Source organism: Dipteris shenzhenensis, chromosome 25, assembly GCF_047967505.1.
Source record: "Dipteris shenzhenensis isolate YYH24624 ecotype China chromosome 25, Dip_SZ_1.0, whole genome shotgun sequence".
Taxonomy (NCBI): Eukaryota; Viridiplantae; Streptophyta; class Polypodiopsida; order Gleicheniales; family Dipteridaceae; genus Dipteris; species Dipteris shenzhenensis.
In genome coordinates, this window is record NC_141620.1 from 39,703,563 (window position 1) to 39,720,603 (window position 17,041).

At 45.4% G+C, this 17,041-nt stretch overlaps 1 protein-coding gene across 1 annotated transcript in view; it reads right to left on the reverse strand.

The window, feature by feature from the left end:
- The window catches only part of LOC147885880 (uncharacterized), a 93,985-nt gene that overhangs the window by 33,290 nt on the left and 43,654 nt on the right, over positions 1 to 17,041 (reverse strand). The window contains exons 4-7 of the mRNA XM_087396763.1: positions 11,086 to 11,167; positions 10,930 to 11,004; positions 10,599 to 10,717; positions 10,466 to 10,495 (exon numbers count right to left, since the gene is read on the reverse strand). Of these exons, the coding sequence (XP_087252889.1) occupies positions 10,466 to 10,495; positions 10,599 to 10,717; positions 10,930 to 11,004; positions 11,086 to 11,167 (306 nt within the window). The remainder of the gene's footprint in view (positions 1 to 10,465; positions 10,496 to 10,598; positions 10,718 to 10,929; positions 11,005 to 11,085; positions 11,168 to 17,041) is intronic.

Consider the following 17,041-nt stretch of genomic DNA (forward strand, 5'->3'; position numbering starts at 1 on the left):
AACTTCCATGGTCGCAAACTAGACCAGAGGCATGACTAGAATCGGGGAATCTCTTGCTCTATCCAATGCCACTCCCTCGAAGGGGTCCATGCTACTGCGTCAACTACAAGCAACGTCCAATCCGGGTTGTGTAAGAGAATAAGGGCACCTACTCCACCTGTCAAAGTGCCCTACTCGCGCAAGCCGAAACCACTCTCCTGGATCCCACTAACCTCTTTGAGAGGACGTCCCTCCCAAAGTCAAAGTCTCCAATGAGCTCCCTCCCAGGGTGATGGACCAACCAGCCCACAATCATGATCTTTTTGCCACGTAAGACCATCAAGAGCCACCTCATCCCTCTGATCACTATCCATTTCTACTAGCAGAAGGCCTCCCTCCCCCTACCTTGTAAAATCTGCATTGAAAGAGGCAAAGAGTCTGTTGAGGAACTACCCCCAGAGGGGCACCCTAGTCCTTGAGAACTGCCCAAACCAACAGTGTGGAATCCAAGTAGTGTTCAGCCCCTCTCATCAAGATTCCGAGATCGTTGCATCTATCATGTGCGAGGAGTGTCCCTAAGAAGCCTGCGCTGCATCAAGAGCTTCCAAGGCTCATAACTTGGAGTGAGACATCACACTATCAGCTTGCCCAAGAGGGCTCGACTTTGCATCTCAGGATCTATGATGCCGAGGCCCCCCTAGGCCTATGGCAAAATCACCGTCTGCCACACCACTTTGGCTCGGGTGTTCCGGGTGCCATTCGAGCCCGCACAATGAACGAACATGGTGAAGAGGGAGAGCGAGAGAAAGAAAGAACGAAAGAAAGAAAGTTTATTAAAGTCTTCGGAAGACCGATTTGTCTATGAGACTCTGAAAATCCTGGTACAAACAAGCTGTGAGGGTGGAGCTACTAAACAAGTATCCACACCAATGCAGAATGCAAAAAATGCAAAATGGTAGTACTAAGCACTAAGTACAACATAGTCATGTCGATGGTCGAGTACATATCAATCTCATCATCATCATCATCATCATCATCATCATTAGGACATCAGGGTGGATGAGGTAATGGAAGCATGAAATTGGATATAGAGTTCTGCCGACCACTCGAGGGTGCGACCCTATGACGTCTCCTGGTCATAGCTCTGCGTCTAACCAGGGCTACAATAACCCCTGTGAGCCGGGCTCCAATGCTAAACATAACTACGTGTCAACCCTCTGTCTGAGCTATCGAGTCACTGGCTCTAGATCACGATCATGTCGAGGCCTCATCTCGTGGGGGTCCAAGAGATATGGCTGAAAGAACTCCGTGATAGAACTCTGAGAGGGGTCTGCCAAGGAAGAAGAATTCCGCTCATGTCTCATTGATCGGAGTATCCTCTCGCGGTACCTGACTACCTCATGAATGAAGCTTGCCAAGCATCTCTGATCTGGATAGGGAAAAATACAAAATCCCATAGATATCTCTAAAGAGGCAGTAGAAACACCCTCGGATCTCATCGTAAACAGGACATCTGAAGATGAAGTCATCCTCAGTCTCAACCTCCTGCATGTCACATAATTTGCAGAAGCACCTCTCCTTGGGTAGGCGCCCTACTCTGCCGCTCTCGATACGAAGTCTATGCGAAGAGACCCGAAATTTCCCAATAGAGACCATCAGTGAGTGGGGTAAGTGGATCTGCGTGTATCCTCGTGGGTCAATGAAACCCTCCTCAGTGATATGTAAGCAGTGATCTCTATAGAAGCTAAGCTTCACTGGGAGTTCGCTTGGTCCCAACCAGGTCCGGAATGTGTGTAGCTGTAAGAGATCCTCACGGATTACCTAGTTGACCTTGTGTGACCGGAGGGGAGAAAACAGAGTGTCCATACTATACTGCAAGGGAGGGAGTCTATCCATGTGGAGCCCTAGTTGCTCAAACCATCTCTCTGTGCGTGCATACCAGCATCTCTGGTCACCTCCTACTGAGAGTGTCATAGAGGAGAACAAAGCTATCCATGGCAGCCTGCTGCCCCCCTCCCCCTCCCCACACACACAGAGGATAGGCTAGGGAGAGAGAAGATAATACTCAAATGGAAACATAATCAAAGAGAAAGGAAATGTAAATGAGTAATAGACCAAAATGGAAAGACTCACATTGATAAAGCTTGATGTAGACTCCTTGATGTATGTTGATGTGACACACCAGTACAATCATATATAGGATAGACACACACTAGAATATCAAAAGTGTATATGGGATATCTCCCAATATGACACGTGGCACTCACACATAAGACTCTACTAGAACTCCTAGTAGAACATACTAAGACACACTCAACTTGACTTCATGTTCTAACACCCCCCATGAAGGAAAGGTGAGCAACTATTGGAATGGAACCAAGAACAGAACATGACAATGATGGACTACTAATCTGTGCATCCCAAGTAACTCAGAGGATAAAGTCTGAACATGTTCAGAGGTTGATCCAAGCACTCTCATGGCCTAAGACTCAACATGGCTCAAAGGCTCATGTCTTAGCATGGTTACATGACCAGCTCATAGGTCTAGGAATACACCAACATCCTAGAACTCGGCCAGGCCTGATAAAGAGACCCTATCAAAGCCAATGCATGGCTCCCACAATACATCACCTCCAAAACAGGGTGACATGGAGCCACATACCATAGATAGCAAAACATCATTTTAGGAGAACTATCCAAGGCTAATGAGAACCTTATTACATTTAATTTTTAGGGGACTACCCAGAGCAAAGTACACATATACATCAAGCTCATGGACATTTTAGAAGACATATTCATCATCCTCATCTCCCTCCTGAGGGAAGGATAGATTTCGAAGATGAGCAGTGAGAGAAAAAGTTGGTGTTGGAATGTCATCTTCTTCTTCTTCACTAGTGATAGCTACAACCAAGTTAGCGTGCTCCTTGGATTGTTGTTTGGCTTTTGAAAACAACGGTTCTCTATATGGCCAAGCTTCGTACAATATGTACATTTGAAAGGTTTGAACGGATTTTTACACTTTGAATATAATGCATGCTCCTTATTGACATCTTTGTGCCTTCGTTCATGATCAAGAAGCATTGCAACTATTTCATCAAAGGACATATCCCGTGCTACTCTAAGCACTGGTATGATATCACAAAACTGAGGAATATCTTTAATGCTGGAAAGGAGGACAACCACTTGATTATCTTTCCCAACAGAGTCCTTCAAAGCAGCAAGTCGGGTGATGAGGGATTCCATATGATTCAAATGAGCATTAAGAGAATCTTCATGCTTCATATGGAACTTAAAGAATTCTTGTTTGAGAAACACTTTGGAATTGATAATTTTGTTGCCAATAAGAGCTCTAGCTTGTCCCAAAAAAAAAATTTTACAAAAAAGAGACTTCTATTAAGTAAGAAAGAAACTCGCGAGAGCAAGCTCTGTGCAGAAATACAACATGCTAAGCATGTAATAAAAAACACCTCAGAAGAATGAGGTAGAAAGAAACCAAGGCTGAGGCTGAAAATGCCAACTCAACCCTGTAGAAGTCTCAGCAAGGAAGGGAGAGTCTCTCCAATCCCTAAGAAAAATAACTCTCCTGGAGGAGGCTGCTCGAAAGGATCCCTGCATAGTCACCCATATGGCCATCAGAGTGTGTACCGTATCTGTCCAAGTACTGGCCAAGGTCTGAGAAGGGTGAGCCTGAGAACCCTCCATAGCCTCAGTGCATCTGACTCTCCAAATGTGCCATGTTGCAATGCTAGCTAAAACCTCCCATGGAGAGTCAACCGAGAAATGAGCAGCCCTGAAGAGAGTGGCCGGAACATCCTCTAAAGAGCATGACTCCACAAGGTGTCGTCAGATGTGAAGAGCCCAAGACGAGTCATGTCTCTCAAAGAAAACCGGGGGCCCTGAAAGAGTAAGCCAAGCCACTGATCCCCAAGTCATATAGAAGGGGAGGCGAACAAAAGTGATGAAAAGTCTTGCAATCCCCTTCCATATGATTCTTGCCTGTCTGCAATCTCAAACGCAGTGTTGTACCGTCTCCGAAGCAGAAAGGCAACAAAGGCAAGTAGGGTCAACCCCGAACCTGGATCTCCAATGGTTCACTGCTATCCCACCATGAATTGAAAGCCAAAAGAAGAGAGTGATTTTTCTATTCCGGTGGGATTTCCAAAGCCTCTGCCAAATAATTTTCTGAAAGTCTGCAGAAATCTGAAAATTCTCCCAATGAGGAGCTCTGGTGGGCCTCCAACCCCTACAGCTGAGCTGAAATTCCTTGGCATTATTGATCGTGTAGTGAAAGAAGGGGATGCCCTTCTCTCGGTGCCCTTCATCTATCCACTCCCATTCCCCAGGGTCCCACTGCAAAAACTTAATTGGGACACCTCCATAGAGCCATAGCCTCCATGAGCCCAGGGCAATGAGTAGTGGGTCAAGATCCAAGTACCACTGTGAAAGAGAGCCATGCTCCATGAAGCCCACTATCCTGACTAGCTGAAACGGTACCTCCAACAATATATCGTCTGTGGACTTGGACAACCTACCCCCCGAAGAAACATCAAAGACAAGGCATCCTCATGTGTGTTACGTAAAGCAATCACCTACAAAGGAATGCCCAATCTGAAAAATGCCCCCATCCAAGTGGAACAAGTAATAGGCATGTCATCTGTGTCCACCCAATCCAAGGGCAAGGCTGCATCAATTTGTTGAAACTCTCTGCACTCCCTCTGAGATTATGAACCACCTGGGCCTGTTGGTCTGCAGGAAGCCTCCTGAAGGCTTTCCATGCTCCCACAGTAGATGCAAGGCCCCTCTCCCATCTAGGCCACTCCATGTAAAGAGAAGCTCCGAGTGGCCTACCATGCTCATCCAAAATACTGTCGTTCCACATGATAGGCTGCCTTTCAATCTCTTCACAGGTGGACGGGGGAATCCTACGAAGAGTACTCCTGAAGCTGGCCCATGCTTTCAAGATAGCAACCATAAGAGGGGAAGAAGGAGATCTGAGGTGGGCTGTGGTGAAAACCCATCTGATACTGTGTATCCAATCATCTCCTGGAGTGGGCGTGCGAGACTGTATGCATCTAATAAAAAGTCCTTCCAACGCTCTTGCCCTGGCATAAGTACACTCACGACGACCTTGCAGAGTAAGGCTCTGCACTGTAGGTCCAGGTCGATGATATTCAAACCCCCTTCTCTTGCAGGTCCCACAATTCATGTGCAGTGTAATCAAAATCCAAGTGATGAATAACATCATCAAACTAACCCAAACCAATGATAGAAAGACCTTTTTCATTGAGAGTTTCCCACGCTACAATTTTCTTTTCATTTCTTGTCTTTGCCACTAACCACCTTCCACACACCTTCCTTCATAAGCAGAAGCCTTAGCTTGGTTTGCCAAGTTGAAAAGTTCTTACCAGAAAACTTTTCAATCACAATTGCCACTTTGGAATACTCCATGTCTGCTTCAAATGTTGCAACAATAACGGCTGAAGTGCGAGCTCGGAGAAAAGGCTAGAATAATCTGGGCTGTAGCAGCAGCTTAACTTGCAATCGGGGCAAAAAATGGCCAAGAAAAGGCATCGGACCAGCCTCAAATTTGCTGCAGATTTGTGCTTAGATTTGAAGAAACTTGGTCACCATTCTTGTGGGCATTAGTGGCCGTCTTCGTAGAGAAAAAGACAGCTCGTTTTTTGCTCAAAAACAGCCCGTTTTTTGCTGAAAGACAGCTCGTTTTTGCTGATTTTTTTGTGTTTTTGTGAAGGAAATAGTTGCTTATTGTTGTGGAGACATTTCTACTACTCATCACCCTAAAAATGACCTCATTTGGAGCCCATTTTTGAAGAAACGGCCTACTTGATGATGCTGCTGCTGCTATTCACGCCTCAAGAATGCCACCATCTGCCCCGACTACAACATGACATGTTCAGAGGTTGATCCAAGCACTCTCATGGCCTAAGACTCAACAACTGATAAAGAGACCCTATCAAAGCCAATACATGGCTCCCACAATACACAAAGGGAAGTTGTGTACCAGCCACCTTAGCTGCCCCATGCAGCCCTTGTGAAAGCACCAACTAGAGGCATGTACTAGGCTGTGGCGAAGAGTACCTGGTTCCCCACTAAAGCCCTGTCTGCTAGAGAGAGTTTGGCCACGCTCCAATAAAAAATCTTGTGCTGCACACTCTCCAAGGCCCCGGGGCTATTTGCTGCTCCGCTAGAATATCTATGCCCACCTAGCACCCGAGATACTGCATTGTCTACCCTATGCAGGCCTTCGTAGTGTTCCTCATCAAAGGCAGCCTATAGGCAGCTCCATCTAGGTGTTACTAGAAATCCTAGTGACAATCTTTTTATCCAAGAACACAAGTTGGATGATGATGATGATTGTAGAAATTCGGGTCATTTACTATCGGGTCACACTTTTTTAGTCTCTTACCTTTGGTACTAGTTTCAGATTCTTTTCTCCCCTAGCGGTTGGACACAGCGGGATCACTCCTCTAGAGCACAATGGATTTTGCTTTTGATTGGTAGATGTAAGGTTGGTCTTCTCAACCTTTACCCCCCCCAATAATAGAGGGAAACATGTCTTGTTTTGGGACAGACTTCTTTCATGGGCCCCCTTTGCAAACTCTTAGATTATTGGGAGTGACTTCATATGATGGAGTTTACACTCACATAAAGGGAGAAGAGAAGGTGGCCTTCACTCTTTGAGAATACTGCCTAGGATCCTTTCCTATTTCAGCAGATGCTCCTGGACAAATAATGGTTTTCAACCCTTGTCATCCTCCCTCATATTTTCACGGTCGAATAGGAGATATCATATGCCCATCCATGCATGGTTTAGCAGATTTTACATCGACCGCTAGGCACTAAATAAGAGATGGCACTATTTGTATTGCCCTGTGCATGCGCGCATGGGAACTTTTCAATGGTTTCGATGGTTTCTAGCCTCATAAGCATGCTCGCTCTAGCAATATCAAGATTCCAAATGCTTTGTATGTAGAGGAAGGCCTTTCAAAGGCAATTTTATAGTTTTAGATGTTTCATATGTAGCGTGGTGTGACAGCAGCCCTCTCAAGTATTGGTAATTTTCATTATTCCACTGCTAATACCAAGAGACATGAGATTTGAGACGAGAGTTTGGTATATGTCAACAATTCGCAACCCTACAAAGGAAAGAATATAAGTGGCTTGGATACAAGAGTGCCTTGCGGTAGCAAAAGCTCAACAATAGGTATATTTAGATCAAAAAGCTGGGTATGCCTTTCATGCACAGAAATCCTTTTGGATTCACATGGGAGAAGGTCAATAAAAACATCTCTACCCTTGGCCCTAGACAAGGTGTGTGTACCTCAGTTAATTGACTCTGATAGACAGATCCTCATGATGTCCTGAGTACTGCTTCAAATTTTAATGCCTCTGTTCTTAATGATGCAAACCCCAATACTTTTGCCAGAGATGATGTCAAGCATAGGGTTTCGCAAGTTATACCAAGGATTGGTAAAACCTGATATGAGGGTTCTACGTGATGTATGTTTTTTTTTTCAAAAAAAAGTAAATTCTATTAATGCTTGAAAAATGTCATACAAACAACTTCCAAAAAATTCTATCGATGCAAACACAAAAGAGAATCAAGTTGCCAGCTATAAGAAAGCCATCTGTTTTCAGATCTCGTGGTTCACTGCCTAGAGAGATTTCAAAACAGGAGCTAGCAACCAAGGTGGTGGTCTATACATCCAGTGAATAACCTTTGCAAAAAGGGTGTAGAAGAATCCTGCCAGCCATGCCTAGCAAAAACACTCCCACCTTTTAGTTGTCACTCTCAAGCTTGGAGAACCACGCTCTCAAATGGCACACAAATTGAAGATGATGTCTTGCTGGCTACTAGGGTATCTGTCAGAGAAATCGACTAGCCTCCCATCACCTGACTGCATCAAGCCACCCAGATGTTCTAGGTAGTAATGCTGGAAACTCTCCCACACACCATCCTCCGGTAGAGGTGGTGGGCGTGAGCAGGAGGGCTGAACTGTGTCATGGATCTCAATCCAGGAGACCTACTGTCCATGTATCATGTAAGCCAAAGAGACAAGGTCAATCACGAAGCTATGTCCTCCCTCCGTGAGCTAGGCTGCCATCCCCCAAATGAAATCCCTACTCATCCTCTGTGTGATAGCCACAATCCTGAAGGACGCCAACCATATCCACTGTGCGACTAGGCAACCCCATAGGCAGTGAGTGATAGTCTCCAAAACTCTATCCACGCAGCCAATGCATCCGCCATCTACCCACATCTGTTGCAGCCAGGGGTCGATGGGCAGACCCAAGTGAGCATCAACCAAAAAAAGTAGGAAATCTTGCGTGGCATAAGCTCATCCAAAGACAGGGGCAGAAGCGGGCTAGGACCTCTCTCGGGACATCCTGCTCTAACCGATGGCGTTTACTTGAGGAGGACCATGATGTTGCCTCGAGCTGTAAACGGAGCCCGATGCGTAGTGTAAGAAAAGAAGGAAACCTCCTCCACCCGGTCCGAATACACTATGCGGGAAGGCCAGAACACTCTCTTGGATCCCACTGAATGTTGTATAAGGGTTTGCCCTCCAAAATCCATAGGTGCCACAATATTCCCTCTGGGTTCGATTAGACTATGGAGGCATCAATGCACCAAGTCCTGCCCAAACGACCCACTATCTTGACACTCTACCACTCTAGATCCTCCAATTCCACCTCTGCCTCATCATCCAACTCTAACTCTACCTACAACGACCCACCCTATAAAACCTAGCGTATCCAGAGCGGTACCCCTGTCCGCGAGAACTGTCCTGACCAACAATGGTGGGTCCAAGGACTCTGTAATCCCTCCCACCATGAATCCGTGATCGCCGCCTCAATCTCTAGCCTCCTCCACATTGTTGGCCACAACCTGGTTTGTTGGTTCTTGTTGGTGCCAACCTAGGGACTGCCTCTCTCAGCGCAAAAGACCAATCAAGAATTTCTTATGGAGTGGGCTTGATGGTTCAGTAGATACCAAAGCTAGGGTGGCATGGGAGACTTTGATTCTCCCACGCAAGAAAGAGGTCTGAATGTCATTGACCCAAATCTGCACTGCAAGGCTTTGATTTGCAAATTTGTGGTCAGGGGGCAAGAGCCTTGGAAGATTTCTTCGTCGGCACATAGGGTTTTGTTCTCCCCTCCTCAGGTGGTGATTGGATGGACAGCACAAGTGGAGCTTTACGTCCACACACCTCAGGGTGCCTTCCTCTTCCATTATTACTGCCATCTTGAAAGCTTGGGACAGCTTCACGATTAATCTTTGAAGGATCCCCCCTCCTCTCAAGAAGAGATTGATAGGCAGCCTACCATGTGGTATGACTTTATTCTTGGTGACCATGGCAAACTGCTTGGTGCTTCAAATGACATGAAATGGTCCAAATGAGAGAGAGGCCCGGCTTCAACTGTGAGCTCTTGGAGGCTTTCATTAAGTTTACGGATGAATGCAGAACTCGGAATGGTTAGTCACCTTAGAGAAAGCAGTAGGAGAATTGATGTAGCTTTACCCTTGCACTAAATCGATGTAGCTTTACCCTTGCACTAGGTCCTTCGGGAGCAAAGACCTCACCAATGTGTTAGATGGATGGAGGCCTTTTCGAGGACAGGCATCTTGCTTCACGTCATTCAAATACAGATGGGGATGCGCGATCTACACTTTGGGGGTATGTTATCCAGATCCATGGATGGGGGTATCCTCATGGATGCAAGTTGTGAGCCTGTCAAGATCGTGGGCCCATGGAGCAATGTCTTTTGGCTTTTTGTCTGGTATTTAGAGCCCTATCCAGAGGACATCCATCTGAGCTCCTGGAGGATTTGGCTTTATGGGAGTGCCCACCTAAAATACTTGCAGTGGGATCCCAGGGAGTGGGAGTGGGGCTGTGTCTCTACAACTGCTCACAGAGCATTGCACAGGTGTTGACATGGCATTTTGAAGGTTCAACCAGCTTTGCACATTGTGATATCAAGCCAATTATATCACAATGACCATTCATCACAGTATCAGGTGATCATGGTTGCAAAAGGGCATAAGAATATAAACTAGCAGGCCAGACCATGCATAAGGCAATTCGTGCACTTTTCCAACTGCATAAGTGCTTAAATTCACAAGCACTACTTTCTGGCAGATAGATATTTACTCGCACACTTTTTTGCTTCCCATAACATACTGCATTTGTTATTCCATGCTTTTACAATAAATTCCTTCATTGAATTCCGATCATCCACGCTACAAGAAGATTCAACTCTCTTTCCCAGTGCAGAAATTGAAATGCCGAATGAAACAATGCTCAAAAACTGAACTAGGAACGAATAGATGTGCCTTGCATCAGAAACATCTGTTACCTTCTAAAAAACTATTTTTCAAGTTTACAAAAAAGTGTGAATCATTTTCAAAGGTTCTGAAGTCTCAAGAGAAAAAAATAATTTGCAATCTAAGGAGAATCGATACCTTGGATACGCAATGCTTGGCCCCTCCTTCCTGAAACATGGATATTGTAAGACGTCATGCTTTTCAGAGGTTCAAAGCACTTGCATAAAATAAATAGGATGAGCTACAAAAATATATCACATCGCAGACACACCTCATATTACTGCGCAACCCAGAACGGCGTATAGGGTAGTTTTTGCATGCTTCTGTATCAGCAGCTCCTCCTTTCAGCGTCCCTTTTTCTTCATCATCTGAAAGCTCCATTGCCGTGTCCTGCTTTTCAGCACAAAATTTCTTCAAGCTTTAAAATTTTTAAATTTTATGGGTACCTACGTTCCAATACTTTGCCATCTTCTTGGAAACAAAAATTAAACCTTGAGCTAATTACTTTAGCCATTCTTCTTTCAAATGAGTCATAGGAATCCCCTGCAACAGACAAGGATAAATATGGATTCTTAACAGTTTGTATCGACTATAAGGCCTACCGGAGATATGCCAATCGAATTGTTACGTCTGCACCTCCCTCGAGGAGCTCTATTATTGAAAGCATCTCGTTCAGACTGCATTGACCATAGATTAGTTAGATACCTTGATTTAACACCAGCAGTGAAACTGTGGCAATCAAATAAAGCAAACAGCACCTCTTTCATAGTAGACTTTAAAGTCTCGTTCTTTGAAGTAACTGGAAGAGAAGGCCTTGCAGTTGAGCCATTTCCAATCTTCCTGCAAAATGGAATTGTCAGCAGAACTTTGAGCCCCAGACCACATAACTTTCCAGAGAATGACACTTACTGTTATTAATAGGGAGTCACTCTTTGAAGTGTTAGCATTCATCATAAAAAAGCATAACATGAAGATACCCAAAATCAAGGTAGCCTCAGACCACATGACTCTCCAGAGAATGACACTTACTATAATTAATTCTGAGTCACAATGTGAAGTGTTGGCATCCATCATAACTAGGCATGACATTCATGTTAACACACTTGCAATCAAGGTAGTCCATAAATAACGTGTGTAGACCAGCACAAAACTTCCATCACCACAATGCACTAAAGTTTGGACCAGGATTGCAAACTGAGCATCTGTGAGGAACAATCAGAATTATGCAGTAAAGCCTGAAACCGTCCTGGCAATCATATATTTAAAATAGAAAGCTACTAAAGAAACAATCAGGCAAATATAGCAGATAAATATTATCAGAATGCCAACTTATATAGATACCCATTGACAGATGCAGCAATTCAAAGGCTGACCTCCAGAAACACTGATGGAAGTATGAAAAATGTGGGCAAATCATTGTGGCCATGCGTGTTAAAAAATTTCAGCCACTATATGTGATGCATGAAATATGAAGAAGTGCAATTTAGTCCATCAGTAAACCACAACAAGTTCTGCACATGGAGACTCAATCAATCTCCTATTACCATTAAAACAGCTTTCCATCTATTGGTCACTCACTTTTTACCTTCAGACCGCCAACAATTTTATCCACCAAATGTTTATGGGTCATCTCAGCAGAAATGCAAGCAGAACAGGCGACCTAAAATGCGAGCAGAAACTGAGAGCGAAACAAGCCAACTGAAACAGCAAGGAGATGCGAATTTTTATTTTTATTTTTTCGGGGGGGGGGGGGGGGGGGGGCGCAGCAGAAATGAGAACAAGCGAACTGGGACAGCAAGGACATGCGAATGGAGACAGATGGAAATACGCAGGAGATGTCAGAGAAAACTCTGAATTGACTGCTGAGACATACCTCCACAGAAGAGGGCAGGGGGGCCTATTTGTAGGGGGGTTCCCCTGCTGGTCGGCCTGCTCAGTCAGGCCGACCGAACTCAAGAGATGACTAATGCTAACCCGGGGGGTGGGGGGTGCCTAGAAACAAATCACTCTTTCATATCAAAGTGGTTATACACATATTATTTTATTATTATTTATCATTACGATTTCATTCGGTAGAACAGGAAATGCTATATGACAATGAAATGGCAGCAAGAAATTCCCTCACCTTGAAAACTTTCATTATAAAGCCACCCAAAACTGGGACTGAATTTCAATTAGATTTTTAACCATTGGTACCCCTTCCTCTCTCTTCCATAGATCTGCCATTGCTGAAGCAACAACTTGACATAGTGACCTGTCATTGGAAGCACACACTTGCATGATGGCATTTGCCGATACCCCAACCACACTACAAACATGCCCAATCTTGAATAGTTGAAGTAAAACTGCAGATGAATGTAAGATGTAACTGTTAATGATCGTGCCATCGCAGCAATCCTTTTTTAAACCATTTTGTGAGGCGTATGAGTCTGCACCATAGAGAGAGAGAGAGGGAGGGAGAGAGAGAGAGAGTTTTAGGGTTAAAGAAATGTAGATGACACCAGATTGGGTCCATGTACCCACCAAGGGCGCCCTCCCAAAATAGGGAATAAATTGCTTTGTTCTTGCAGAACTGTGGAATACAAACAACACTCCTTCAGAGAGCACGGGATGCAACTCCAAGGATGACTCTTTGACACTGAGAGCTGACCCACAAATGCCTGAGAAACAACTCAATCTCGACCAAGGCCAACATTGCCCACACCGTCGATGTAGGCCACTTTGCAAGGCTATAGAAGAGGCTTGTGCTATCCCCGGGCATGTAGTGGAGCTGCATGAGTGAGAGACGTGAAGGGAAGACGGAAAAATTGAGAGATATGGAGCTTGAGAAACTGTGTGGAAGCTGAGAGATGTGGAGCTAAAGAGAGCTGAAAATAGAGCTAAGAAAGAGCTAAAAAACGGAAAAGGAAGCTGCTGAAACAGGACCCCAAACCTCTACTCCAAGCTCAGGCTATGGTGCTGCGCAGTACCCTCCTCCTGAGTTTGTTGCGGTCCTGCAGGGAACTCTAGAGGGGCTAGAGGTTGCTTGGGTGATGGAGAGGAAGGCTGAATTGGCTGAGGAACGAGGGCAGCAAGCCTCCCCTTTATATAGGGGGCTGGAGGGCTTGATTGGCTAGCCCCAACCAACAATAAACAGCCGGCCAGCCACCAGTCAGCTGGTTGGCTGGCTGGTTGGGAGAAGGGCAGCCTATAAAAGGTGCCCTTTCTCCTTTGCTTGGAGCTAGCAAAGGAGCTGCCTTGGGAAGGCCTTCTGGGGCTCCTACCTTGGCTGATCCTGTCCCCTTTACTTAGTCTAGCCCTTGGGGGCCCTTCTGGGCTCCTACCCTGGGCTGAGACCTAGACCTAGCTAAACCCTAAGATGGAAACACTAAGCTACAAGTTCTCCAGTGGGTACCAGTGAATAGGGACTCATCATACATAGCTCATACCTGACTGGACAAGGGCTCACAATGGGATCACGGTATACGACAAAATCACCTAGATTAGGAATCTACTAGCACTAGCCAGCTGTTGCCTTGCATCCAAGTGCAGGGGTGCATGTGCATTCCCTCCTCCTTAACTTGGCAGTAATTGCATGGCCTCCAAGTCCGCCAATATCTATGGAAGCTCTTGGAAGAAACTTTCATCTAGGTAAACCATCTCATGGTTCCCTCGATCTCGAAACTTAGTGTAGAATTCGCAGATGCATCATCCTGACCCACGCTTCCATTTGTGGAGGAGAATCTCCTCTGGATCTATAACTTTTGCATCATCAATCACTTCAAGTTGCTACTCATTTGTGATATCACTGAGTGCTGGGCCAATATAAGGCTTAAACCAAGCTACGTGAAAGACGTTATGCATTGTCCAACTGACTGGTAAGCACAACTTCATAGAGACATCATTGATCTTCTCAATGATGGGGAATGGTCCAAAACTTCTAAAGGAAAGCTTGGGGCATCCCCGTTAACATTTGCTTAATAATCCTTACATAAATCCAAATCACCCTTCTTTATAGTTGACATCTTGACCGGACCTGTTGGCTTGGTGCATGTACGTTGCTTGTGCTTTGGCGAGGTGGTCTTTGACTGACTCCGCACTCATTCTGTAGTTTTATTGGCTTTGAAGAGATAGCAAAATCCTGCTGAAAAGAGGCCCTCTGAACTGTGAAAGAAAATTGTTCGGCCTTGTGAGTGATCTGAGTGTGTGGCCTGGGTGTGAACCCGTCCACCACAATCATGAGCCACTAAAGTGCACCCCAACTTCTTAGCGGGCTGAGGGGATATAGCATCTTTTGAACTCCCCATGTCAAATAGGACAACAAACCGTTGCCCTTTAACTATGCCATAGGCTCTGATGAGGGCTTTCATTGGCTCATCGAGCATGCCCTCCTTCTTACCTTCCAAGACCACTGGTGGGACAGCGTTCAAAGCAAGTAAGACAGCATTTGTAGCTGAGATCGGCGGGACTAGGAGAGCCTAAGCAATGGCGACGGTAGAAGAATGTTCCTTTGCAACCTTTTCGGCCAACCACTTTGGGTAGTCTTTAAAACGACATGTTAGCTAGCTAGGAACGCAATGGAAATATGGAAAGCATAATGAAAGGCAAAATGGAAAGAAAGGAAAGTACAAGTGCAAGGCAATAACCAAAATACTCACAATGTATTGATAGCTTGATGTTGACTGACATATTAGATAATAGACAAGTACAACAATATATAGTGTGCCACTAGACTCTAGAAAGTCACAACGTCTATGGGATATCTCCCAATATGACACGTGGCATGTCTAGGACTCACTAGACTATAAAACCACTAGTACACTCATTTTTAACTCACTTTGGTTTCATATTCCAACAACCCCCCCATGAAGGCAAGGTGAGAGACTATTGGAATGGAACCAAGAATAGAACATGACAATGACGGTCATCAAACTGTGCACCCTATGTAACTCAGAGGCTAAAGTCTGAGCGTGTTCAGAGGTTGATCCAAGCACTTTCATGGCTTGAGACTCAACATGCTCAAAGGCTCACGTAATAGCATGGCTACATGACCAGCTCATAGGTCTAGGAATACACCAACATCTTGGAACTCGGCCAGGCCTGATAACAAGACCTATCAAAGCCAATACATGGCTCCCACAATACATCCCTCTCTAAACCTATCAAAGCCAATGCATAGCTCCCACAGTACATCCCCCCTTGGCTTCATAACAGGACATGTTAGGAAGCCGCACACCAAAAATTTTTTTTTTGCCGAAAAAACAGTGCTGATTATATTACTTCGAAAAAACAAGAAACATGAGGTCAGTTTTGCAGCTGACGGGGCTGCGTTCACTCGCGGACATCCCGCCGCACCTGGCAGAGGCAGACACAGGATCTCAGGAGAGGCAACCAGTCTGGGAGATTATTAGCAGCATCGCTGGATGGCACATTTGGACCTCGCGCTGCGCGTAGATCCTCGGTGGCACCTCTCTTTCGACTGCCCAGGTCATGACCGACATCTGGAGTGAGATTATACACACACTCAGAGGCCAGTGGGACCAGATACAGGGAGATTCCCGGGCTGGCCGGGAGAAGCGGAGACGTTTCCTCCGAGATTGGGATACACAGGGCCTCTTCTTCGAGCATACTTCTCAGGGCCTTCAGTGGCGCTATTCACCACCTCTCTGGAGGCTACAGAGGGAGGGAGGAGGGCTCGCAGGAGCAGGCCAATAGCCGCACACCAAAATAGGAAAACCAATACATCTTTTTAGGAGGACTATTCAAGGCAGAGGACCTTTAGACTCAATGACAACCAAACACTTAATACATATCATTTTAGGAAGACTACCCATGGGTAATAACTTTATTGTTGTAGGTTGGTATCAGCAGACCGTTCTGGGCTAGACGAGAAAACTCTTCTTCTAAATTCAATAAGTACTGAGGCAGTAGAAATCGAGCTTTGAGGTCGGACCCCATTTGAAACTCATGAATACATATCATTTTAGGAAGACTACCCATGGGTAATAACTTTACTGTTGTAGGTTGGTATCGGCAGACCGTTCTGGGCTAGACGAGAAAACTCTTCTTCTAGATTCAATAAGTACTGAGGCAGTAGAAATCGAGCTTTGAGGTCGGACCCCATTTGAAACTCGTGACATGCGTGGTCGAGTCAATATAACTACTGGACCAATGCTGCCACAAGGTAACCACCTCACCGATCAAATGAGGGGTGGCTAGGTGGACTTTGTCTTGTTCGTTGTGAATGCATGCTAACGGAAAGTGAGCAACAAACTGGTGAACAAATTGCAAAATAGTTGAGTGGTCACACTTACCATCATATTTTGTGAAATTCGGTGTGGACCAAGTGAGTGATGCCAAGCCCAGTGGGGAAGCTACGCTCATGCTAGCTTGCATGGTGGCCAAAAACATGGTCTCCCAATCGAGTCGGTGCTGCTTCTCAGCTTGGTCCATCTTGTCACATCCAAGTGTCTCCTCTTGTTTGCGCTCCTCGTGCATCAACAAGAGCAGTTTTTGGAAATTCGAGATTCCCTTTCTTGCTTCTAATTTTTCCCCTGCTGTTGCTTTTTTTTCTTCAAGATTCTTCCTTGTCTCCTCAAGCTGCTTGTCTTTTTCACCCAACTATCATGAAGTTTCTTCGAGCTGGATCAAGAGGATTCGATTTTGTTCCATGAGCTTCTCTAACATTTCTTGAGTGTTAGGCGGAAGCGTACTTTCTTTGTCTTCCTGGTAGTT